At 37.5% G+C, this 27,670-nt stretch overlaps 2 protein-coding genes across 3 annotated transcripts in view; both read left to right on the forward strand.

The window, feature by feature from the left end:
• OSTN (osteocrin) overlaps nt 1–27,670 on the forward strand; it is a 112,185-nt gene that overhangs the window by 73,735 nt on the left and 10,780 nt on the right. The gene's annotated exons all lie outside the window — the stretch shown is intronic.
• The window catches only part of CCDC50 (coiled-coil domain containing 50), a 72,844-nt gene continuing 48,359 nt past the window's right edge, over nt 3,186–27,670 (forward strand). For both annotated transcript variants that reach the window (XM_045539932.1, XM_045539935.1), the window contains exon 1: nt 3,186–3,805. In XM_045539932.1, coding sequence (XP_045395888.1) covers nt 3,757–3,805 — 49 coding nt within the window. In that variant the 5' untranslated portion in view covers nt 3,186–3,756. The remainder of the gene's footprint in view (nt 3,806–27,670) is intronic.

A 27,670-nucleotide genomic window follows, 5' to 3' on the forward strand; every position in this document is an offset into this window, starting at 1 on the left:
GGAAAAGGAAAGCTCAACTATGTGGAGTCATTTCCAGATCATCCGTTCCGGCAACAGGACGGAGCTCCTGGTTTCTCTTCTCTACTTTTTCTATTGAAGGCAGCTTTTTCCTTAAACAATAGGGCATTGCTATAATGTATGTTTTCATTTTTTATCTGAGGCAGAAATGTGGATATTTTTAAGGGAAACAAAACAGTGACCTCTTGCCATATCTTACTGTATCAGTCACAGTCTACGCAGGAAACAGAAGCCACGTCTGTGAGGTCTGGAGCTGAGAAAGAGACACACATGAAGCCTCACGTGCAGCAAAATATTGTTTATTTTGAGCATCTGGGTGGAGGTGAAAAAGGGTCCACGACAGAAAAGGGGAGATCCTTGAGTTTTATAGAGGGTTTTTCCGGGGGAAGTAAGTGGGCCAGAACAGCTGCTTGTAATTAATTCTTTTGCAAATAACCAACTCCTGAGGCCCCTGGCCCACTCACATCCATCCTTCTGTTCTGGAGTGGTTCTTATCAGGAGAGCTAGGATGCGATAGCCTTCATCTCTATCAGGGAGGGAGGGGGAAAGAATGATGGCTGTAGCTGTCTGTTAGGTTTACAAAGTTCGGGGACTCTCCAGACTTCTGTGGCTATTTTATAAGCTTAAGTTTTTCATTAATTACATTCTGTCCTACACATACTTTTCGGGTTCCCACCTGGAACAATACCTAACACAGTCAAAATGGTTTCACTGAAAAAAATGTGATAAAGAGACGATTTACAGAAGTATTGTCTGGTTTAAAAAAACTACCAACAACATAAAGCTATTACCACCATAGCCCTGAAGGGGCACTGGAAAGAAATGGTATTATTAGAGACCCATGAGAGCTGAAGCCATGGAAAAAAGGCCTCTAGATAGGCATTGCAGTCATAAAAGAATACAACTATGGCCATAATTTTGGTTTAGCATAAGGGAAAGAAGAATACCCTGATGTTTTTCTCTTCACTTCTTTTGGTCTTCTGCCAGTGCTTCCTATTGGTCAAACACAACAGGAAGTCACTCACAAGGCAAGGGGACCCTAGTGATTCATTCATAGATGTCAGCCTTCCAGGGCACAGCTGAGTACAGAAATGAAAACAATAGACTTGGACAGAGAAACAAAAAAATACCATCATTATAAATATTCTCTATGACCATGGGACATTTAAAAAAAAATCACTACATGGCAGGACAATTAAAATCCCCATAGGCTGGGTGTCGTGGCTCATGCCTATAATCCTAGCACTCTTGAAATCACAGGTTGGGGGATCATTTGAGGCCAGGAATTCAAGACCAGCCTAAGCAAGAGATAGACCCAGTCGCTACTAAAAATGGAAAAAATCAGCTGGGCGTTCTGGCAGGTGCCTGTAGTCCCAGCTTCTTGGAAGGCTCAGGCAGGAGGATCACTTGAACCCAGGAGTTTGAGATTGCAGAGAGCTATGATGATACCACTGCACTCTAGCCAGGCCAGGGGACAGAGCAAGACTCTGTCTCACAAAACAAACAAACAAAACAAAACAAAAAAACACCTCACCATAAATTTACCTTTCTAATAGTACCTCTTTCTTATTCTCACATTTAACTTAGTGTCCTCTCTGCCTGGCACAAGGGGGGGCAGGCTTTTTCTGTAAATGGTCTGAAAATAAATATTATAGATTTTGAGGCTTCAAAGGCAAGATTGAAAATATGTCCCATTTATCTATCCATTTAAAATGATATCATTTTAACATGTAAAAAAACAGTCATTCAAATTCAGCAGACTGGATTTGGCTTGTGGGCTGTAGCTTGCTGTCCTCTGGCCTAGACAGTCTTCTAAATTTTTTCTAGCCTAAAGTCTGCCTTTTCAATATTCGGTTCAACTAAAACCTCCTCCATGTGGTCTCTCATACCAGGACTTTTGCCTGCAAGTGACTGAAAATCAACTTTTACTACCTTTTAAGTAAAACTGAGGATAAGTAGACAAGATGCCTGAGGTAGATACCGTTAGGTTTGTTCCAGGTGGGAACTCGAAAAGTATGTACGGGACAGAACCCAGTGAATGGAAAACCAAGGATTGTGAATCAATAGCCACAGGGGTCTCCCTGGAGGTTGTAAAATCTAACAGACAGCTGCAGAGGTTGGCATTCCTATCTCCCAGATAAGGACAGAACTACTCTCCACCCTTATCTCTACTGGATGAGACTGACCCAGGGGTCCCAGAAATTGGTTGTTTGAAAAAAAAATTTTATTGCAGCAGCTGCTCTAGCCCAGGTACTCACTCCCCCGCTAAGAAACCCTCTATAAAATCCAAGGCTTTCCCCTCTCTCAGTGTGGGGGCTCTTTGGCCTCCACTCATCTGCACCCAGATGCCCAAAATAAACAGCATTTTGCTACATATGAGGCTTTGTCTCTCTCTCTCTCTCTTGGCTCCAGACCTAACATACCTGAATCCAGGAACCGCAAAAATGCCAGCTGTTCTGGGGATATCCTGGTTTGCTACTGTGGTAACATCAGAACAAGCCCTCTTCATCTCCCTCACTGTCTGGTAGTGAGATAGACATTCCCCACAGGAAATAGTACACTTATCTGTCCCTCTTTGTGTGACAAGCCCCAGAAAGTATTCTTGACCTGTCTCAGTCACACATGAACTTGCGTGGGCGGTGGAAGGGAGAAGACTGGCCGTGGAGGGGCTAAGCAGACGAGCCCCACCACTGCACAGGTTTAGGAGACGCCCACCCCTAAGGAGTGGGGGGTAAGGTGCAGTTTCCCAAACGGAGGGAGAATTCTGTTGCCAGGAGATGAAAGAAGAGAGGTTGTTTATTTCAGGGAGATAGAAATGTCACAATTATAGCCCACGTGTGAAATACTCTAACAGAGATATGTCTGACACACATCTTTATCACCCCCAGTACCTAACATCACACTTGGTAGAACATTGCATGCAGTTTTGATGAATCAGTAAATCAGTTCCTCCAGCTGGTTGTGAACAGCCTCTTCTCTAAATTGGCTCAAAATTTCATCAGCTGCTCTTAATTCTGTGTGTTGTAGTAGAGGTTTTTTATGCCCTTATTTTATCGCCCCTGTAATCCTAGGTGCTTTTTAAAAGAGTGTCTGAGACAGATGCAGGCACTCAGTAAACATCCCGTGTAAATTTCAATCCCAGACCCAGAGCACTTACACCACCGACAGAACGATTATATTTTGGGTGACCCTTGCGGCCTTTTTGTTGAGGCCTTTAGGTCACAAAGCCCCCACCTAAAGAGGAGACGCTCCCGTGGGAGGGAGGCAGGGCGCAGCGGGGCCCCCGCCTCAGGCGTCAGTGAGCACAAAGGAGACCGCGGGGAGGTGGCGGCGGGAGCCGATCCCCGCTCGCCCGCCGCTCGCAGTCGCGGTTACAGACCTGCGGCTCCCCTCCCCCGCCAGGCCGGCCCGGCAGCCTTTCTGTCTCCTCTCTCCCTCCGTACTGGCCGGCTCGGGGCTATTTCCGGGCTCCGGATATTTGGTATCGATCAGGGCTGGGGTCGCGGAGCAGGTGGCTGTGGCCGGGCAGCTGGGCCCCTAGCCCGGTGTGCCGGCGTCTGCCTCCCGCCGCCTTTGTCGCCAGCCCTTGCCCGGCCCGCCCGCTGCCTCCTCCCGGCCCGCGCTCGCCGCCGTCCGGACTCGGCGCCGCGTCGGGCGCGGCTGCTGCGCTGAGGGGCCCGCTCCGTGCGGGCGCCGGCCGGGAAGCGGGGCGAGGGGCAGCCAGGACCCCGGCCCGATATGGCTGAAGTCAGTATCGACCAGTCCAAGCTGCCAGGAGTTAAGGAAGGTAGGGGCCGGGCTGTTAGGGCGGGAGGCCCCCTCTTCTCTCCCCAGCCCGGGTTCTCTCAGGGCAGAGGCGTCGTCGTTTCGGCCCCCGCGGCCCTCGCCCGGCGCCCGCCTTGTGCTGTCCTGGCCTGGAGGTGGAGGGAACTGAATTTAGGTTTTTCTGTGGCATCTTGGGCAAGTCACTTACGTTCTAAGCCTTTTTTCCTATGTAAGTGTGTAGGGGGAGGATAGCACCACCCCCGGCAAGTAGTTGTGCAGATGTTCCCATGAATGGCAAAGCCCTTAGTGAAAGCTGAAAAGCTGGGTAAATGTTACTTATGGTTCTTAAAAATCAAGGCTGGCTTGAAGGCTGGGAGGTGGGGAGGGTTTGACGTTCAGTTCCGTGTGGAGCCTTTGTTTTGAAACATGACTCTTTCCCTCCTTCTCTCCCCACTTTTCCTAGGCCTGCATCTGGCTGACTTTCCCACCTTCCTCAAGGTTTAAAAGTTTAGTCTTGGCGTTGCCTTACACAGGCGGATGGGAAGTGGTTATAAGCATTTTCTTACAAAAAGCAGTGAGCGAAGGGAGCATGGGACTGGTGACCTTGTGTTTTAATGTTGTCCAGGAAAATACTGATTGATTAGTACTGGTCTGGTGTAGCTAACAGCAGGGAGCCCTGACATTCCTTCTCTGTTCTTCATCAGCTGCCCTAGGACCTAGCATTTTTTATTGAGGTCTTGGGTGCTGGATCACCTTACCCTTTAATTATCGTTGGCTTTTCTTTGGTCCTAGGAAGCACAGAAGTTCCAGAATGCTATTGCAAGCCCAAGTTCCAATGGCTTGCAAAGCCTGCCTTTGTTGTGGATGTCAGTTGTTTCAGCTGAATATTGTGGCCTGACCTGTCTTGGGAAGTGGAATTGAAAATAAGAATTTTTGCTTTCTTGGAACTGCGTGTTTCATTGCCAGCTTAATTTGACTGACATGGTCTTGTGGGTGCTCAGGCCAACCCAGAATTCCCACCAAAATTAGTGACTCCTTGGCTGCTTTCTTTCCCAGGGTTTCAAACACTAAGAGACTAGTGATCTGTCACTGATTTTATGTAGAATTTTTAATGGGGCTAACAGTTTAGACGTGAGAGTCCTCGTCTTAGAGATTGGTTATTTCTTGCTTTTGGATGTGAGGGTGTGTGTGTGTGTGTGTGTGTGTGTGTGTGTTTTGAGTGTGTCTCTAGAGAAAAGTGAGCTGTGTGTAGCGCTGCCTTGGGGTAGATGATGAATAGAATGAGAATTGGAGTTCACACAAAACCTGACATGTGGAATATTGGTAATATAGTGCTGTGATCTTACCCAGTTTCCTATTCATGTGAGTGACCTAGAAAAAACTTAAAACTCTCTTTACATACATTTATTTTATTCTTAGTTCTTTTGATTGTTTTTTAATCAAGACATGAATGATTTATTATAATGTATTATTTCTCAAGGAGTTCCACAAATACCTTCTATATAAAAATGTAAGATTTTTCTATTCCCAAACTCTAGACTTTAATACATTCAAATTGGCTTTCGTTTTACATAATATGGTGTTTGGCAATCTGTGTTACATAGTCTAGTAAATTGATAAGGAAATTTAGTGTGGCTCTTTCATGTGTCTTCATTAAATTAGAATGAAATATTTATGAAGTTTGAAGGTGGTCAGAAATTGTTGAGAAGATCTTTGTCTTTGTAAGCATCTGACCTTTCTGGTTCCAAGAACATCAAAGGAAATGATACACTAGAAATGTCTTATTACTGGTGGTGAAGTTTTTGATCTGGGAAGTATTAAAGTCTAATAAAGTATATCTTTCTCTAACATAACTCTTAATTATGGCCCAGTTACTCCCTAGCAGTGTCTTTACCCTAATTAAAGAGACCAAAGCTGGTGCCATTATGGGGTAAAACATACACTAACATTGGGACTGTTCTAACACTGAAACACAACAACTAAGTTTGAGAAGATGATTTAGTAGTAGCAATTTGTTTAGTTTTCTGATACAAGATTTTTGAATCCCATTTAAAAAAATCTCTGTATCTGTCTCTTCCACTTCACTTTTTAATTGAAATCTTTGGTAGGTTTGTATATATAATAGTTACAGTTTATTACAATTTGGTGTCATGGTGTAGATGCCAATAGAAATTGTGAATAATGCAATGAAAGTACACCCTTTTCCACTGCCATTTCTTTAGGAGGGGGGTGGGGCGCCTTGTGACCTTTCTTGTGAACATCTCAACAGAGGTCATGGATAGCAGCTGACATGCTAGTAAGGAGATATTTGATCTAGTGCTTGCTTACTTAGTTTTTAAGGAGGTCAATGATACTTGTTATTTAGACAAGTTTTTTAACACACACAACTACAGCAGTGTTTATATCTTGGGAAATCTCTCAAACTAGGAGACAAAGGGAAATGTTTGAGTTCTTATGTAGGTGAAAATTAAGTCAACTAAATGTCAACACACGTCATTTTTTCTGGTTAAAAGCATATTTGGAACATCTACATTTTGTAATGGACAATACTGTTGCCGATATTTAGGAATTATCCTTTATTTTTTTCTGAAACATGATGTCCTATGCAACAAGATTTGAAATAATTCCTAGCCATTTTTTAAATCACTAGATCTATAACTGAAATATAACATGCAGTTTGGGAATGTTAGGCAAAGGAATAGACATATTCCAACATATTCTGAAAGCTTCTTAGTTTAGAGTTCATAGCTGAGAACATATTTTTCTAAAAGTAGTGCTTTTTCTAAGCACTTTTAATTAGTTGACAGACTCAGATTTTTTTGGTCAATTTTAGTCATCTTCACAGAATTTTCTTCCTGAAACAGTAATCAAGACTCCCCATTTTCCTTTTTGGTTTCTCCAGTCAGATTCCCATATCACTACTTAATTTGAATTTCCCACTTATTACTTAATTTTTACTTAGTTTTACTATTTCCCCCATTTAAACAAGGTTTTATATTATCAGAAAGTTTTGGTCTGAGAACCTTAGCCTGTTCATCAAAGCCATTCTAGACCTTTTTACTTTTATCAACTTCTTTGCAATTTTTTAACTGTTAGTTTTTTTCCCACTTTTAGCCACTTAGCACTTGCATTCCAACTCTCCTGCTTTCTTTCAGTGTTTACCTTATTTTATCTTTCCTTACAGCACTTTCCCAAATCTTGTTTTTTATTCTCTAGTCTTACTGTTTTTCATATGGAAAGTTCTACTAGCTCCAAAGTTGGTGAACTGTGTGTGTGTGTGTGTGTGTGTGTGTGTGTGAGCATGTGTGTGCTTAACATCTGAAATCAGTGTACCTTAGGAAAGTGTACCTATTTCTTCAAGTATAGGTAGCTAGCTCTTCTGGGAGCACATCCTTTTTCTTTAATGAAAGGTAAAATTTAATACATTTTTCGAAATGTCTATACAAGGAAACATACCTATTAAGCACTGATTAAGTTTACATTCGGGACACCCCAATCACATAATGGGGTATTTAAATTAATGGCATAAATCTAGAACTTCAAGGGAAAGATAGAAAATTATGTCTGTTACAATCAGTTAACCCAGTAGTCTCAGAAATCTAAAGCTTATCACATGTACAGTAGGCATCTAAAGCGATGGCAGTGTCTGTGAGATGTACATCTTCTGGATCCAGGCAAACTTGCTTTCCCTTTTATTCAGAATTCCACAGCAGTTTTTGCTGCTGTTGTTGCTTTTTAATGAGACCCTGGCTGGATTTCCTTGAGCTGGGAGGTCTGTATCTTACTTACCTGGCTTCACCATCTCCATCTGGCTTCATGTCTGTCATATACTCAGCAAATATTCAGTGAATATTTGAATGTGTGAATAAATGAATGATTGAATGAATGAATACATTATTAGATGTTCCCTGTTTAGGAATCTTATCTCTAGCATAATTATTTTATATTTCTTTTTGTATAAGCTACTCAAGGGCAGAGATAATGCCTTTAGCCATGTGTGTCACATATCATTAATGCCAACATGAAATTTGCAAAATCTTCTTGGATTAAAAAAAATTTATTTTTGGAAATATGTCTTATAAGTAGAATTCATTAAAAAATATATGTATAAAACATAGGGAAAAAAGTGGATCATTGCTTTCTCTTCTGGCTTTGGAGGTAATAATTAAGAATAGAATTTTAGTAAAAACATTTTAAAAATGCTCTTTTGTGGTTTTGATTTTTATTTGAGTAATAGGTTTAATTTTTTTTCTGAAATGTAAAGCAGTAAATAATTCGGGAGCTGGAAGGAATCTTAGATATGGACTTAAAAAATAGTAATTATTGATCTGCTGGGTGCTATGTATAGTGTGAGGGTAGTTCCACAATAAAAAAAAATGCCCTTTGGTGTGTGGACGTGATCTTTACTGTGGTGTAGGATACATGGCTTTGTTGGAAAGAACCCTCTAAATTCTTATGTGCACCCAAGGTGCCTCTTGCATAAGGACAAAAAATCTTTTAGGTTATTGCTATGTGTGTGGATGCAGTACTTTCTTGAATGAATAAATGAACTTTTTTTCAAATGGATATAACTGTTACTTGTAAAATAATTTTTTAAACTAACAAGCATTTAAAGGACAACTCCCATGAGGAAAATTGTAGAGTTAATTGATATTTTAAAAAGAGATCTCAAAGTAGAAAACGTTAAAAAACACTGATCTAGGCCAGCCTCCTCATTTTCCAGCTTACAATCTGACGGCCAGGAAGAGGAAGTGAGTTACGCTAAACAGCTGAGGCTAAGTAGCTAGGAATTGGCAAGTTAGGGTCTAGAATTAGAAAAGTTTACAACTTTGAATATTTACACACTTTAGTCTTCCCTCCTTCCTCCTTACCTACCTTCTCCTTTCCTCACCCTTCCTTCTCTCTCTCCCTATCTTTCTTTTCTTTTAAATTGTTTGTAGATATATAAGATTCATTCCTGATGTGTTTCATCTAATACTGTCATATGTTTAAAAAAGTATAATGAAAATAATGAATGACAAGACTTTCAGAGATTTTTATGAGGTTATTTTAGGGGTAATGTTTCATACAGATCCTGAGTTAACATAGCTTTTATTTTTTTAATTAAATTTTTTTGAGCGTTTATTTTTGATTCAGCAAATCAATTATTCAGTAAACTATAGGAAGTCACACTTTCCTCAGTGTTTTCTCTATCTGAAAAATCACACAAAAATGCAGGTCTTCTCTGGTATACTCAGCCTGAAGAGGCTAATGTTTAAGGGCTTAAACTCTCTAAAACTGGAGTCCCCAACCCCCAGGGCTGGGGACACTACCAGTCCCTGGCCTGTCAGGAGCCTGGCTGCACAAGAGGAGGTGAATGGCAGGCCAGTGAGCAGAAGCTCCATCTGTATTGACAGATCACTCACATCACTGTCTGAGCTCCACCTCCTGTCAGATCAGCATTAGCTTCTCACAGGAGTGCAATCCCTACTGTAAATTGCTCATGTGAGGGATCTAGGTTGTATGCTCCTTATCAGAGTCTAATGCGTTGGCTGCAAATACAGATTATCACTAGCAGAGAGGTTTGACTGCACAATAAATGTGATGGGCTTGAAATCATCCCAAAACCATTGTTGCCCCCCCCCCCCCCCATCTGTAGAAAAATTGTCTTCCCTTACCGGTGCCAAAAAGGCTGGAGACCGCTGCTCTAAAATTGAACATATTAGGTATATAAACTCAAAGAAACCCATAGGCCATGGTCTTTCCTCAGTTCGTGTCAGGGACATAACAGCTATTATTGAGATAAGTAAATTTTGCCTCAGTGACAGAAAGCAATATGATATTGTACTGTTCATAAAGTAGTTGTAGATCCTACCAAACTTAAGTAAATCCTGCTTAAAATCCCAGTTCTCCAAGTACAGAAGCACATTTAAAAAATGAATCACTCTGATCCATAGAAGAGAAACAAACCTTACAACAGCTATATTTCCAATTTCAAAGGTAGCCACTGGTAGTGCCATTGGATTGATTTTAACTGATGCCCCATTTAAAGTTGTTCTGTGCTTTAAAAATGTGAAATTAGGATACCCTAGATCTTAGCTAAGACCTACAAAGGATAATTGGTTTTTATATTCAGAAAGACTGTGAATTATTTAGATGTTGGAATCTAGAATGTTCCAGATGTTCAAATTTAGAAACCAGTGCAAGAGTTCTCAGATATTACTTAATAAAGGAGATAATAAACAAACAATAATTACTTCCTTTTGTCATTTCATTTAAAAAGCACTCAAAACTCACATACACACATACATTAAATGTGTATGCATAGGATAGTTGATAACTATATACTGAAGTGAAAGCAAAGACTTTCTAATAAACCACAGCTAATATATAGCTAGTCTTGTTTATATATCAGTGTTCTTTTTTTCTTTTTTGTCAAGTTAATTGAGGTATAATTCACATACAGTAAAAATTCATTCTTCTTAGTATGTGGTTCTGAGTTTTGAAAAATGTATAGTCTTGTAACTACCACTATAATCAAGGTATAGAACAGTTCATAACCCCCAAACTTCTCCACCTCTTTTCCCTGCCCTCACCACCCACTGGTTTGTTTTCTGCCCCTATAATTTTGCCTTGTCAAACATGTTATATAAATGGGATCATATGGTAAGTAGCTTTTTGAGTCTGGCTTTTTTCTTTTAGCATAATGTATCTGATACAGTGCATGTATCAGTAATCAGTAATTCCGTTCTTTTTATTGCTTAATAGTATTCCATTATATGCCTATACATACACATACTGTTTATACATTTACTAGTTGAAGAATTTTGAGTTTTCAGTTTTAGTGGTGGTTATTAATAAAGCCACTCTAAGTGTTTATGTATGGGCTTTTTTTGGTGAACGCAAGTTTTTGTTTCTCTTGAATGGGCTTGATGGATCATAGGACTAGTTTATTATGTTAAAATTACCAAACTGTGTTTCAAAGTGGCTGAACCATTTTGCATTCCCACTAGCAATGTGTGTGGGTTCCTGCATCCTTGCTGGGCTTGATATTGTCAGGTCCTTTTTTTTTTTTTTTTATCAGAGGTATAATGGTATCTCATTGTGTCTTTAATTTGCATTTCCTTGATGACTGATAATGTTGAGTATTTTTCTTGTGCTAATTTGCCTTTCTTATATTGTTTGTTGAAGCTTCTGTTCTAAACTTTTGTCTAGTTTTTAAAATAATTAGATCATTTTCTTATGAGTTTGGAAAGTTCTTTAAATATTCTGGATACAAGTCTTATATATACATACATACATATATATATATATATATATATATATAGTTAGCAAATGTCAATGGTTTTTAAGCATGAGTTCAATATCAGAATGTTGTGGGGATCTTTGTTATAAGCAGATTCCTAATCTTACTTGGTACTAGCTGAATCTCTTGGAGATGGTTTCAGGAATTTGTAGTTTTACAGACTCTACACTCAGACTTATGCAACGGGCATTTGGAAAATACAAAATGAGAATACTGTGGCCGCCCCAATATAGGGATCTTCCGCTGTTCTAACTTCTTAAGTTTTTCATTTGATAGCTCATTTATCTGATAATTTTAAAGAATGAGCAACAATTCTACCCAGTAATTGAAATTTGTTGCAGGGGCCTGCAAACTACTGCCACTTGTTTTTGCAACCGAGCTGACAATGGTTTTTACATTTTTTAATTATTCAGCAAAAATAAAAAGAGGAATGTTTTGTCACATGTGAAAATTACATGAAATTCAGATCTCAGCATCTATGAGTGAAGTTTTATTGGAATAGCCATGCTTATTCATTTACATGTTGTCCATGCCTACCTTCATGTTGTATAGGCAGAGATGGTAGTTGTGGCATAGACCATATGGCCTGTAAAGCTTAAAATTATTGCTATCTGGTACCATACAGAAAAAAATAATGTCTTTTGGAACCATTTTCAGAGAAATTTTCAAAAACTTTCTTATTTAAACTTTTTTTGATATTTCAGTGGTCAGTATGAACACTAGTTATCATAACTTTGCCTTAATAGTATCCTTGGGAACTATTGTTGATTGAATTCTTATGACAGCATATTTAATTATTGTAGTGACTTTTAAAAACATAGAATTTTATCCTTTTTCTTAAAAAGAAAGAATTTACACTCCCTATAAATTTTTAGGAGCTTGAAATCTGTGTAGAAATCTTACGTAAAGTAAGAGTATGCTATATGCCAGCTCTGACTAAGGGTCTGTGGGACTTTCAGGAGTAAAGTACATGAGCACCCAGCAGATACAACTGTTTACAAAAGTTTGCGTATGTTTTTTAGCTTATTACTTGTTACCGCTCTATTCAGAACTTGTTACTGAGTTGCCTGAATGAAGTACGGATTTTGTCTTCTTGGAAACTTGTATCAGAGATACCGTGGCTAATTTACCACCAAACTTTGAGGGCTTGTTTCCAGTCCTGATACAGCTGTCTAATGACAAATACCAGGGGAGTCTCCCCTGGACTTTTTGGCTTTTCCTTTTCTAATGAGTCATAAACGTTGAGTCAGTTCCCATTAACTTTACACTGGGACTTTTAACTGTATATATTAAAAGTGTGAGTGACTTATAAGGATATCTTTCCCTCTTCACTACCTCCCCATCAGCAACAAAATTTGTTTTGTTTATTGACTGTGAAGGATTATTACAGTCACCACTTTTTGAGTAGTAGCACCTTCCCACTGAATACTTTAAACTTTTTCTTTCATATTATGAAGTTCTGTATAAAGATGGAAGGTTAGGGTTGACAAATAACTGTGAAAAACTCCTTATTGTCTACAGGGGAATCTTGAAGTAGAGAAAAAGAAAAAGGGGCTTGATTAAGATACTTGTTGTTCCCATCTGCACATCTTACTTTATCCTAACATCTATCTGGGCCAGCAGCGATTTTGGAGGGGCTATCCTCTCTGTGTCTGCATTTGTTATACAAATCACTTTCTGGCTTTGCCTACAAAAGATTTTCTATTCTGTCATTGGTTGCTGGATTCTAAGTGGACATGTCTGCTCCTTTTGTTTTCCCAGGCTTCTATGGTCAGACTTCATTATTTCAAATTGTGCTTTAATATATCCAGAAATCATTTCTTTTTGTCTGTTGTTTTTATAGTTTCCCCATTAAAGCTCCGTATAGCTGATCTTTGAAAGACCATTTTGGCTATGTGTCTATGTTAAAGTGACAGACTAGAGATGGAAAATATTGTTAGGGGGCTATGGATGCCACTTTCCTGTGCTTTTAACCCCTGAATTCCAGGAACTTGGTTTTAATGGCACTCAAATTTCTCAAACTAGGATAACTTTCAGGGCTTAAAGGCAGGGTAACCAGATAATTTGCAGGTCAAACCTGGATAATTTCACCAGAAGAGGTATATACTGGTAACCAACTATTGGGTATATTGGTGAAATACCATAGAAAATTGGATATGATGAGTGAGCAAGTGAGGTCCTCGTTACAAAACTTTCTGGCTATGTAAATGTAAAGTTTTCATTGATTCTTAAAACCTGAAGGTTACCTGTCTCCCATAGACTGTCTTGAGGCTCTTAATTTGTTTTCTGTTTTATAATTGGTTACTAAATGAAACGTGAAATCTCCTCTTTAGAATGTAGTAAAAATCATTCTGGTTTCATTTATTCATATTTGGTAGTCATAGAGTTTATCAAAACTCTTTTTATTTAGTTAGCTTTCTTTCTAGAGTATAAAATTTAAGTTCAACTAACTTCTTTGTAAAGGGAAGTATTATATTAATACTTTGAACCTAGATTTGTAAGACCTGTTTTCACATCTCCTTTGCCATTTATTAACTATACGAGCTCAGAGAAAATATCTCTTAAGTTCCAATTTCCTTATCTGTTTGTTCATTGGACATAGTGTTTACTATGCCTAATACATGGGTTTGCTGGGAGATATTAACTGAAGAACTGGGTGTAGAAACATTTCATAAAATGCAGTGGTATACATTCAGTTTCTTGATATTACTGTTCAAGTTGCCCTATAAGTACTCCCACTTTTCTCTCTTCCAAATCATGTTCCTTTGAGCCCTAACCCTAACCCTCTGCCTAGAGTTTCCTTGTCCACTATCCAGATATAGCCTATTTCTCCCTCCAACCCCTGGCCTAGCTCAAATGCTGATTCTCTGTTAAGTCTTCTCTGTTTCTTTCCTGTGTATCTCATCAACTCATTTGGAAGTATTTGTTTCCATAAGCAACATGTCTCATTCTTTGTATTGGGCTGTTAGTTCTTTCAAGATGAGTCTCATAGCTGACTGGTCTTAGTATTTCTTAGAAGTCCTTACACATAGGAGATACTTCAGAAAACTTGTTAGAATATCTTACAATTTTCGCTCAGTGGGCAAACTAATCATTTGTAAGTGAACTAATGACACTAGAGTCAGAGCTATGATCCTTTGCCTGAATTCACTGGATTAGGAGTAGGGGACTAGGAGCAAGTTATTTTTTACTTTTTGTTGTATGAGTTATTCCACTTTTCAAATTCCTATAAGAGGTTGATTGCTGTTGAGATTAGCTCGATGCTTAAACCCACAATAGTCTCCTTTGGAAGCAATAATTTTACCTGTTTAAGGATTAATTTTAGTGACATAATACTCTGGTAATATGTGCATATTTTTCAATAAAGTGATGTATCTATCATTTTGTTGCTGTTACTACAGAAGCCACTTAGTTTCGTAGATGGTATTGGATTCCATCAGAATTTTTGTGTATACTCTTTTTTTCTTTAGATTTATTTTTAGATAAAGGGTGGAAGGTTCTTATGCAGTTTTAACTATACAGGTCAAATGTAACATATATTTTTTAAATTCTTGACTGTAAAGAGAGATAGTTGTGAATAATCTGAAAGTTTTGAGTTGGAAACTACCGTAATCAATGTGTATAGATTGCAAATTTGTCATGGTTTATGAAAAAAAGGGGAGAAAGCGTGAGCAAGAGAATCAACTCCAGAGTTCTTGTTTGGGGATGATATGTTTAATTTGTGCTTGTTTTAAAATGGTTTCTTCTAGCTTCATATGGCATGTTAGAAGTTAATGCTGCTTTAAAAACATTCAGTCCTACAAAAAACAAATTTATACTTCTAAGGAGTTATATGAAATTTTCTAAATCATCTAAATAATTTTGACTCTTTAAAAAACAAGTGAGGCAAATCCTTTGTAGCAGAAAGGTATTTGCATAGCTTGTCTTCCTTTTCACAGATGCAGGCTGCCCCTGATTTTCTTTCAGTTCCTCTGCCAGGGGCATTATATGATAACCAAGTATATTGTAGGGTATATGGAAGGCAGTTTCAGTAGCAATACATACAGACATCTAGGGTATTTAGAACACATTCTAGATGAACTGAAAAAATTTGGTGATCTTCAAGAGGCCTTCCAAATATGAAAGGTGTTAGCTTTCCCAGGCTGTACTCTGATCCTCTGGCCTGAGGAAAACTTTTTAGTAAATGATATAGTCCAAATTTGTATTCATTGGGCAATTATTGACTTATAGTCTGATACTGAAGGTTTTGTGAGAACTTTTAGTTGAAACAGGAAAAGCTTACTTTTTTTATAAGGCATCAGATTGAACGAAAGGTTATTTTAAGATTTACTGCTGGTTAAAGCATTTATACAGATGGATAAAAGCAGATGTTTGTCAATTTGGATATTAGAAATAGTGGAATCAATAGCAACAGTGAAGAAAGCAATAGTTGATGCAGGAGAAAGTTATCACAGCAATCATCCTGTATGAATAGGCTTCATATTGGCTGCAATTATCACATTCTTAGATGAAGTGCTCTTATCCAGGAGACAAATGTATATCACTTATACTCAATCAGCTATATTTCATGCAACCTTATATCTAAGTTGGGTGAGTTCTTAAAGGTAATTTAGACTGTATCCTCACTGGTCTAGAAGCTCTGATTTGAAAAGTGACTGTAAAAGGTCATTTGGTGAGTTGCTAACAGAGCTAGGACTAAAATTCTGACAGGAATCTGCAATTAAGAGCTCTTTGTACTTAAATTTGTTTGTACCTTATGTCTTACAATAAAATCCTAATATTTCTATAAATTGGGCAAGAAATATCCACATTTCTTATGTTTAAGATGCCAGGTGTCATGTGGATTTGGCAGAAAGCTTTTACTAGAGCAACTCAAAGTGCGGAAATCAGGAAAAACCATCTAGTTTTAGCCATGCCAAAAATTTTTAATCTACATGTTAATATGTTTCTTAGATTCAGAATGGCTACAACTCTACTTAATAGTTTACCTTCATACCATTCTTGATGATGATAATTTGATGATTCTTCTATTTAGGTAAACTGTAATTACATAATTTTCACATAGAATTCTACTTTGCTTTCTAATCCTGGACATGTAACTGCAAAAGTGCGGAGTGGTAGAGCTCATTAAGCATTTTAGACATTGTGATTTTACCTTAACTCAGGGCCACAATGTATATAGAAAACATATTCTCCATCTCCCAGCTTTTTAAAATTGGACATCTAAGGGTAGAAAGAGCTATAGAAATTCAGTAAACTGTTGATTATATAATAATTCCTTACGAGGAAACATGTCTACAGATTCTGAAGAGTAAGTTGTCATTGGATATGCTAGTATAGATTCTGTACTCCTAAGGTAACTAGATCCATGTTGTTAATCAGTGACTTAGTAGGACCTTGTCAAACCCCAAATTTAGGCTCATGTGCCCGATGGTACAAAGGGCTGAGAAACTTAACTGTTAGAGTCTAAGGGATTTAATGAGGGAGTCCTAGAGCTGGGATGGTTAGCAGTTTTTTTCTTAATTTGATTAAATGTTTTTTGGCATTTTAGGGTATATATTAAAGGTTCAAAATCTTTTCTTTTTAAAGCTTTATATGGGGACTTTACTATTAGTCTAAAATTAGATTTCTAAATGTGACAGAAGCTTGTCATTCCCAGGAGTCCCTACAGTAGCTGGTGGGTGGTGGGAGTTCTTACTTGAGCGATGGCTTCTCTTTTATCCGGGAATAGGCTTTTTTTGTCCTTTTGATAATTTATATCCTAGATACTTAATAGTCTCTTTGTAAATCTGAGTCTTTTTTTTTGGTTATTTTATAGCCTCTACCAGGCCAAAAACTTTCATGTCTGAATGGTGTTCTCTCTTGGGTTTTACTAGCAATAAGAAGGTTGTCTACATATATGTAAAAAGATTTTATTAAATATCTGTTAGTTGGAGGTTTCTCAGATCCCTGGCTAGGATTTTCGCAAATATCATGGTGTATTTTTTAAACCTTTAGGTAAAATAGTCTAACAGAATTTGTTTGGCATTACTCTTAGGATCTTGACATTCAAAAGCATGGATCTCTTGGGAGCCTTTATCTAATGGGATGCAAAGAAAAGACATCCTTTAAATTTAAAACCATAAACCAGCATAGGTCTCCTAACAAAGGTAGTCAGTAAAGTATATGGATTTGGCACTACTGGGTGTATTGCCTGGACAATCTGATTTATGGCTTGAAGATCCTGAACAAATTGGCATTCCTCTGAATGAGGTTTGAGCACCAGCAGCAGGTGGGTGTTTTAGGGAGATTGACATGGGTACATTAGGGCTTGCTTTAGGAAAGTCTCTAGTTGGGGTCATGTTTTTCTGCTGTGTTTTCTCTTTTACCAGATACTGTCTCAGATTAGTTACTTGTGTTTTGTTTTTTTTTTTTTTTTCCAAGATGACTTTTACTAGGTTGGCCATTATGGCCTGACCTGGTTTTATGCCTGTCCAGATGCTCTCTCTTATCTTGCTCAGAACTTTTTTTGGGTATCTTGCAAGGAGACCCATTGTCTGGCTGTAGCAGCAACATCTGGAAACTGCTGGCATATTCAAGTGGAATCTTTATCTCTAGATGTCTAGGGGAAAAAACAGTTTGAGCATTTAATCTAGTAAGTACATCTCAACCCAGGAGGGGAGCAGGACCTTTAGGCATATATAAAAAATTAAGTTTTAGGTTTGTGTCTCCAAGATGACAAACCTTTAGGTTGTAGGTGGGGACAAGTCACAATTTTTTCTGACTCTCCTGTGACCATAATAGTCTCCTTTGAATCAGGGGATAAGCGGGTGTTAACTGTAGACTCTGTGGCCCGCATATTAATAAGAAAGTCAACGAGTTTGTTTTTCACTGTCTCCCACTTCTGTGGGAATATGATGACAGATTGCTCCATCTAAGTCTATTGGAGCCCCTGGACTTTTTTATTTTTTATCTGTGTCTCCCCCCTCTACTTTTTCTGTCTGTGTTGAGGGGGGTCTTACCTTTCTTTACTGTCTTTGCCAATTTGGGGCAATCAATTTTTTAGTGCCTCTCTTTTTTGTAATACATGCATTGATTTTTTTTCTTAAAGGAGGGTGCTCTTTTCTTCTGCGATCCTCCCTTTTCTTTCTTCTTATCAGTTTGTTAGTCGAACGCTGTTGCCAGCAAGGTTGCCTGTTGTTTCATTTTCCTTTGGTTTTTTGCATCTTTTCTATTGTTGTAAACTTTAAAAGCAAATTCTACTAAATGTGAGAATGGCAGCCCAAGGGCCCCATTTTTGTCTTCTGCAGTTTCCTCCTGATATTTGGGGCACTTTGGCTGATAAAGATCATATTTACTATTTTCTGATTTTCAGGGGCCTTGGGATTGGAATTAATATATTTATTATATGCCTGATATAACTGTTCTACAACTGGGAGGTCCCTGCAGTTGTTACTGAATCTCTTGAACTTTGTTGAGGCTTTTTAATTGTGGGACTCTTTTTAATGATCTCTTTAGAATATAATTTTTATAATGCTCAAGGAAGATTACCTTCTATCATTTAGATCCCAGTTTGCCTCAACTATAACAATGTCAGTAGATGTAGGGCAGTTATTTCTATCTTCAAGGTTAAGCAGATAGGCTATTTCTTTTGTCTTTTTAATAACCATATGATTTTCCTTGGCATTAGCAAAAAACATTCATTAATGCTTGAATATTAGCCCAGGTGGGATTATATGTTAAAAAGATGGAGGAAAACAACTTGGCCATGTGTTTAGGGTCATCCCAATAGGAGGAGTTGTTATTTTTTTAATTCAGCAAGTCAGTGTGGGAAATGGGGAGTGTATCTACATCATACTTGCTGGCTTCCATTGGCATTTAGCCCTCCCACTAAGAACTGGCCAAATGGAAACTGCCTTGCTTGAGGAGTCCCAGCTCCCTGGACCAAATTGGGTATAACCTGTCGAGTATGGGATAGTGAGACTATATCCTGACTTGCCTTTTTTTTTCACTGGTGGGAGAGTTTGGGCCCTTTTTCATGGCTACCTCATATGGAGGTGGGTCTAGCAGGGAGGTCCGCCTAGAGAAGAGGAAGGCATTAAGGTACCAACTTGGCAGGTGTTAGCTGAGGGGGTGGCGCTGGTGCTGGTGGAGGTGCCAGAGGTGTGGTAGAAAGATTTCGAGCAGATCAAAACCTCATCTTCCTCATCTAATCCCTTAGACTCTGATACTTTTGGTTGGAGTTTTTCAGGGCTTTGCACCATCAAGTTGTACCTTCTCTGTGTAGACTCCTTCTGATGTAATAACATAAAAGCCCATACATACAAAATTTTATCTCATTTTCTTTTTCTATTATAAAACAATTTTAATTGTATAATAGTAATATAAAGATCAATATAGGGGCCATTTTTTCCCCCTGAATCTAGGGAATATGAGGCCAGATCATATTACAAAAAAAAAATCATCTGTTTACCTTTTACTGGTACATCCAGGCAGCTGCAGGGACTCCTCATGTACTCGGATGCCAGTCTAGGCCACCCAACCACACACACAACATCCCTTTATGGTCACCAGAATTGTTGTCAAACCCTAAATTCAAGCTTGTGTGCCCAATACGCAACTAAAACCAAACACTGTGACACTTGGGCCTGGAGATAGAGAAAGGTTTATTTGATTTGGCTGAAGTGAGAAGATGGGAAGATGGGAGAGCAAGATCTCTCAGATCCATCTTAAAGAGATGAAGTTATGTAGCTAGGGAGCAGGGCATGGGTAGTTTTGGGGAACTGAAAGAGGAAGGCTATGTTGCTGTTAGTCTCACATAACACCTTGGGTAACCAGACTTCTGGGCGTCAGCAGCTAGTCAGAGCTTTCTCAGGGGCATCCATCCATTTCTTCTACAAAACAAACTCTTAGATTTTCCTTGTTGCCCTAGAGTTGTATTCTCTTGCTTGACAAAGAAACAGTCCATGAATAGTTAATAATTACTGTGAAAACAAGGGATATAGTGCAAAAAGTGAGCCCTTAACATGTACAAACAAACAAGGGCCTAGTCAAATTTTACATTATTTTAATCATTAAAAAAATGCCTGCGTACTAAAATCTCGAGAGGCCTGGCTAAAACCTGACTAGAAGAAATACTTACTAGAAAATAACTAATTATAAGAATTTGTTAACTTTGATGATGCCAATAATAATAACAGGATCTATTTATTGAAACACTTCTTGTTGAGTAGCAGATGCATTCTTTGGCCCTTCACATACTTTATTTAATTTAGTCCTCATAATATTCCTTATTTTACATATGAGGAACCTGAGGCTCAAAGAGATAAAAATATTTGCCCAAGGTCTTTTAGCCTGTGAGTAAGCAATATTTGAATCATTATCTATACTCATATAGCTGCAAATTTGATGTTTCTTTCTGAAATACTTCTCAAATACTAAGCAGAATACAAAACATATCCATGTTGCTACTCTGTGTATTCTGTTTACTTTTATATTGTGGAAGAAATCTCAGCATCCTCCTTATTGGAATCTGTCACTATGATTGACAGCTTCAATTTCTGCTTCTCTCTTCTCAGAGTACTAGTTGAGCTTTTACCCTTTATTGGGAATAGAGAACCATCAAAAGTTCACATGTAACTGAAGTACCAGTAAGATGAATATAAATTTCTTCCTCAAAAAAAAAAAAAATTACCCTACTCTGATGAGACTACATAGAGAACAAAAGTGGTTGACGGAATCATTTCTTAGAATCTATATGCAACTCCCTGTTATTGGTGTGGGAATTTCCTGGGTATACTTTCAAATACCAGCTAACTTTTTCCAATTTACTGTGAGATCACTCCTTATTCTGTATAGACTATATTTCTAGAGGAAGAAACCTGATTTTAATGTAAGCCTACTTTTATTATAATTAGGAAGATATATCTTCTGATCTTCTATGAAGGCATTCCTCTAGATTGTATAACACTGAGTTGATTTTAGGAATGTGCCCATGATCTCAAGAATCTTTTAGACAAATACATTTCTAGTCAGTGAACATGACCAATTACTGAGCATGTGGTGACATGTCACAGTAGAAATCCAGAAATCTCAAGATTTACTTATTTGTTGTCTATTCCTACCTTTTTATTTACATAATCCAAGATAACTAGAAATGTGTGTACAGTTTTGACAAATGGTTTCCAGAATGGAATCATGAGTGTTGCAGTCTGCTTTATGGAAGCAAGATTCTAAGAGAATATTTCACCATACCTACTTATCCCATGATCTCTATCTAAAATAAAGTTGTTTGGGGATTTTAAGTATTACTCTTGATTGTTTGAAATTGAAATGAATTTACTAATCCTATTAGGAAAGTAGAAAGTGCTAGCTTAAGTATATACTTGCAGAAGAGAAGTCCCAAGTGGAAATATCTGACTCAAGGATAAATAGAACTTGCAGTAGCTAGTTCTTAAGGAAACTCTCTTGTCATATGAAGCCAATAAACCAAAATGGTTTTTCTTACCCTGGTGTAAACTTGTACTTAAGTTGGGTTGGATGTGATCTTTTGGGTTTTAATGGGTATGACTGGGTTTATCCTACAGAGGTTTAAGGAGATGGGTGGCTTTTCTTTCTAGGCTAAGGCAAACAGAGAACTGGCTGCCAAACCATTTGAGGGCTTGTATAAGTGCCAGGAAAAGTGCCATTCAAACAGTGGAACAGCAGAAGGTTGGGGTTTTAAATTCTTACTATCTAGATGATACTCTTTGTGAAAAATTGCTTTGAAAAATATTGTTTGCTACAGCTTCTATGATGGTATTTACCATTTTGAAGACACTTTGTGGCTGTCAGTGGTTTTTTTTTTATAATAATACAAGGTCTATCTCCGTCAGAATAATTTGTGTCTTTTTAAAAAAAAAAATAAATGTTCCTTGCAGTGCTTAAGTACAGTTGACCCTTGAACAACATGGGTTTGAACTGCGCAGGTCCATTTATACATCGATTTTTTTTTTCAACAAAATGTGGATCAAAAATACAGTATTCGTGAGATGTGAAGCCCACGTATAGGGAGGGCTGACTTTCCATATACATGGGTTCCCAGGGCCTACTGTGGTACTTAAGTATGCACTGATTTTGGTATCCGTGGGATTCCTGGAACTAGTCCTCTGCTTATACCCAAGAACAACTGTATTTATGATGCTTATTAATATTTCTCTCATTTTTCAGGTAAGCAAATGTAAGTGATGTTATTATGTTTAAGATTATTAAGTTAATAAGTGGTAGAGCTAGGATTGGAGCCAAGTAAGAGTTCTCTTGGTTACACCATACTGCTTCCTTGTGCTGTAAGTATGTACTGAGTGTCTCATGGAACCAAGTGTACTATATAGAAAACACTGTATAAGAATTTCATCTTTTTCTAAGTGTAATTCTGATAGTCATCTCTTTATGTTTAATTATAAAATTTTATAAATCCATTTTAAAATGAACCATTTCAAAACAAGTGCTTCCTTTTTACTAATTTTTATGATATTGTATAATTATTTATTTACTGTGTAAGTTCAAATATTCCTGGATTATTTTACAGTAGAGCACCCATGTAAAATGTAATTGTTTTTTAAAAAAGCTGTATGTGACAAATTTGGGAGACTGCTTCTTCAACTGTGATCAGTTTAATTTTCAGGGCCAATTGAAATTCATAAATATACTCATTTGCTAATCAGAATCCAAGGTCCTTCAGTTTTTGATTGGTAAAGTATTAGAGATTTGGTGAATTTATTCAGTAGCAGTTGTATGCAAAAATTTAACTATGTTGAATACCTGGTTCACTTTCCTTTCCAAGTAGAGATTTGTTCACTTTGCTCTGTGATTACATATGCACAGCGGTTTCTTGATAAATATAGAGTAACTCTTGACCTTCTCACCCTGCTGAGGTTAGCAAAACTACTATCACTTTAGGGCTGAGGAAGAAGCAGCATAGGATGAATGTCAGTATTCAAGCACTTTGAAGATAAATCAATGGCTAACCACAAGACCAATGATAAACTCAAGACCCTTGGTTGTCCATAATGGCAAATTGAATTATAACTGTTAGTTAAAACATAAATGTGCTTACACATCTACATATACACACACATACACAAACACACATAGTTAAAATTGTTTTAAATGCTGTGGAGCCTAATTCAGGTTCACCAAGTGGTCCACTTACCTAAATTAGCACTATCCTATTTGTCACGCATTGATTATTGTCTAGAGCAGTGCTGTCTAATAGAACAAATGTATTGATGGAAATGTTCTATATTCCACGTTGTCCAAAATAGTAGCCCCATATGGCTATTTAGCACTGGAAATGTGATTAATGAAACTGAGGAGAACTGAATTTTTAAAACTTAATTTTAATTTAAATTGAAATAGGTACATGTGACTGGTGAGTAATATATATATTATGCAAAAAATTATTTGTGACCCTAGAGGATTGAATAATGATGGATCAGTATAACATATAGATTTTGGTCCAGTTTAAGGAAATGTTTTCTAATATTGGTTTCATTCAACATTAGACCACGTGGAATGCACATCACTTGGCATTTTGAAGAAAACCTTAGAAACCACTGTTGGTAATATAAAGACAAAACTCAGGAATCAATTTGGTGGGGACTCAGACTAAATCTTTTTTTGGCTTTAAACCACTAATCTATAAAGTTGATTCCAACAACACAAAATGTGTTTCTGGGCATTTTAGAAATTATTTATAGTAACTTGAGTAAGATAAACCTTATGGAAAGTTTTATTTATACTTGACAGTTCTATCAATATGAGTAAAAATTGCTGTGTTTCCACCCTGCTACCTTTCTCCCACTCTTTTTCACTATTCCTCTCACTCCTAATCGTTTACCCTGTCAAATGGAAATTTCTGACTCAGCCATTTTCTATTTTCCAATAAGTTACCCAGTTACTCTGTGGTCTCTGATAATGATGTAGATGGTCTGTGATATTAAAGTAGTACTTCTGATTTGAGGACTTACATTATCTCAGCATTTTCAAAACCCACTTTCCTGCAATCTGATATGTCTGTGGTTAGCTATAACATATCTACTTGCCAAACAAGTGGTTTAGGTTACGGGGGTTTTCATTTAACTTTGAATGTGGGAGATTAGAAAAAAAAATAACTCGGGAACCTACTTTGATAAATTGCATCAGAGTGAAAATGTTAAGATTAAATCAATCGTTTTCCTTTTCAAAATGTTTCTTTACTGTGCTTAGCCTTGTGTGTTGGTTGAAATTGTGTGTGTGTGTGTGTGTGTGTGTGTGGGCACACATGTAAAACTCATGCTTATTACCCTTATAACACTATTGATGATATTTATTATATAATTTAGTCCTACCTTTTTAAGTCCTCACATAACTGAATTTACTTTCATATTTGGTACTAATAAAACATTTCTTTGCAGTAAAGAATTGGTATTATTTCTCCTTTCTGATAATGAGAACTGAGCAACTTTTCATATACCCCATGTTGCATTGGTGCTGAGGAAGATCATAGACAAATTTGGGGCCTTATATAGACTTTGTTAGCATAATTTTTTTTCATAAGAAAACAAAACTTTCATTCTGTAAATTTAACGGAGCAGTATAAATTGAATCAATAAAACATTACTACTGCAGCTGATTTTTTATTCCTAGTATACACTTGTTGCTTCACTGCTTATATGCTTAAATTAGAAAAAAGACATAAATCTCTTTTTATTGTAAAATATTTTGAAAATGAATAAATGATTGTGAGATTTCCCTTCGTGGAAGATAAATTGGAAAATATAGAAGTATTTAAAGAGGAAAAACTACATTGTAATCTTACAGTATATAATGTTAGCGTTCTAATATTGATGCTTTCTAATACTTTCTAAATTTAAGTTGGAAAATCAAGTATTTCAACTGTAGTCTGAGTATACTTTAGAGACACTCCCAATATCAGCTGTGGGTTCTTCTGCCCATAACATGGACAGTACTTTTAGGATTTTACCTGTGCATTAGCCCATATGGTCATCATAGGGTATGTAAAATAACTGACTTTAGAGTGTCAGTGGTCTACAAAATGCCCATATACACTCTAGAGAATGTGAATGCCGCCAGGCTGAAACTAGTGGATAACTACTATAGATTGGCAGGTTTCGTCCTACTAATGACCATTTTACCTATAGTTACCTGCAAAGGGGCTGTGTTGAAAGAAGTGGGCTTCCTGTGGCTGAAATATTTAAGCAGTCCAGATGATTACTTGGATAAGATAAGACTGGATTTGACAAATACTAAAACCCTTTTTGATAATCATTGTGTGTAATTTTAAGAAAGTGATGAATCAGCACCATTTTATGAACAATGACTGAAATTTAGAAATATTTGAGGAAACTTGGGAACCTGATCTATCATCTGGGACTGTTATTGTTCTTGGAGGTATTTCCTTAGGATTAAAGATTCTTGATACCCTGACAGTTTGGTGGTGTAACCAAGATGGTGACTTGAGCAGATCAGATATTTGGAAGAACTTTGCAGAGGATCCTGAGTTATGCTATTCTGGTGAAAAAAGTTAGCTGTCTATCTTTCTGTAATGTTTATTGCAGGATAATTAACCCTGAAAATGTCTTTTAGTCTGTTACCAGAATTTCTCAAGATTTTTCTCTTAGCTTTTTTTTTCTTTTTTTTTTCCTTTTTTTTTTTTTTTTGGTTTCTTGACTTATTCGTGACTTACTTTTTTCTATATACTTTATTTATTTATTTGCTGGTTGATTGATGAGGTCTTGCTCTGTTGCCCAGGCTGGATTGCATTCGTGCAATCATAGCTTACCACAGTCTTTAACTCCTGGCCTCAAGTGATTCTCCTTCTTCAACCTCCTGAGTTGCTGGAACTACAGGCACACCTCACCATGCCTGGCTAATTTTTTAATTTTTTTATGGTGACAGGGTCTCTCTATCCTGCTCAGGCTAGTCTTAAACTCCTGGCTTCAAGCCATCCTCCTGCCTTGGTTTTCCAGAGTGCTAGGATTACAGGTGTGAGCCCGGCCTCCATTTACTTTATACTTAATTTATTAACATTTTCTAATCTTAGGACTTTTCATCAGCCTGTAACTACAGAGGACTTAGGAGGACATAGGACAGTTTTCTCAACTCAATGACTCAGGAGACTAGTTCCAGATTCTGCAAATTCCTGCCAACATCTCAGCGCACATTGCATTCTTTGCTCCAGAGGGCTACATATACTCTAACCACCCTATTGGGCTATTTAGCTTAACAGGCATATCCATATGTATACACATATTTTTCATGATACTGGACTCTCATCTAGGCAGTGCCACTTATTTAGCTATGCCATTTTGGGCATGTTCCAAATCTCAGAGCCATCATTTCTTCATAAATTGAGTGGTTTATTTAATTGCGGGACAAACAATTGACCACCTGCCTGAGTATATCACCTTTCTAGATATTCTAGGATTCTATCAGATAATATACTCTTCCATTATAATATGTCTGAATTTGAGGTGATGGAATTTACTGTCATTTCAGGTAGTATTAGTAGACATGTAGCTCCTTAGCTTTGTTTTTGGTAAGCTGAAGAATGTGGATGGAAAAATGCAATATTTCATAGAACATCAAGTATACTGGTCATCTTTGTTCTCAGGAGCCATGCTTTCCACAAATGTTTATTTGAAAATCACTATCTCAGGCACTTGGATAAATGGAGGGAAGCACTGAAAGAAAAGTATTGGTGAGTCTGCTGGGTGTTTGTGAGTGAGTCATTTGCGTTGGTTTTGTTTGTATGTCATATAGGATTGGATTAATAGAGAGATGCTATTTGAATGGGGATCTTGAAGTTTCATTCTGAATTTTCTAGACAGTGGAGGGGGTGGATGAGTGCTTCAGGCAGATAGAACAGAGTCCCACCACTGCCCCTGCAATTGTGTGTAATGGTGAGTAAGCTTCCTTCCAATTTGCAGGACTCTCCCATTCTCTGTGTTCTACACCCATAACAACCAAGCAACTAAAAACAGAAACCAAAACCAATAACCATGAAAGTCCCCCCAAAATTGAAACATTGGTTAATGTTACTTGATTCCTCAATCGTTTGTACAAAGCATAGAATGGAAGTCTTTGTCTTACACAAAAGAATTGTAGAAATCTGTGTTCACCTTGTGGACAGTCTAGCAAGGAAGATAATTTTGCTAAGGATGATGACTACAGGAAAGTGCATCTGACTTAATTATATTATGGATCTCTGCTCAGGAGGATCATCTATCTCCCAGACAAAGGCATGTTAGGAAAGAACAGGGGATTTGGAGACTTGATCACAAAAGAAGTCCTGTCATTGATGACTTTGAATAGGAGCAGCGTAAATGAGGATGCTATATCTGTGCAGTTTACTTGCTTAGTGTCAGGCAAAATTAGATGCCACATCCCTTCCTCTGTCATATTGTACTTGGATTTTTTTTAATTTCAAAGAGATGAAAATTTTAGGACACTAAAAACAGAAGAATCAAAGGTTTCACTTACCTTTTTTTCCCTAGTAAATTAATTGCTCAAACATTACTTAAATATTGTTCTTTCTGTTTTCAACCATCTGCCTGAAAGTGGGGAATATCAGTTTCAGAGTGA

The sequence above is a fragment of the Lemur catta genome, chromosome 1 (assembly GCF_020740605.2).
Source record: "Lemur catta isolate mLemCat1 chromosome 1, mLemCat1.pri, whole genome shotgun sequence".
NCBI classification, from domain to species: domain Eukaryota; kingdom Metazoa; phylum Chordata; class Mammalia; order Primates; family Lemuridae; genus Lemur; species Lemur catta.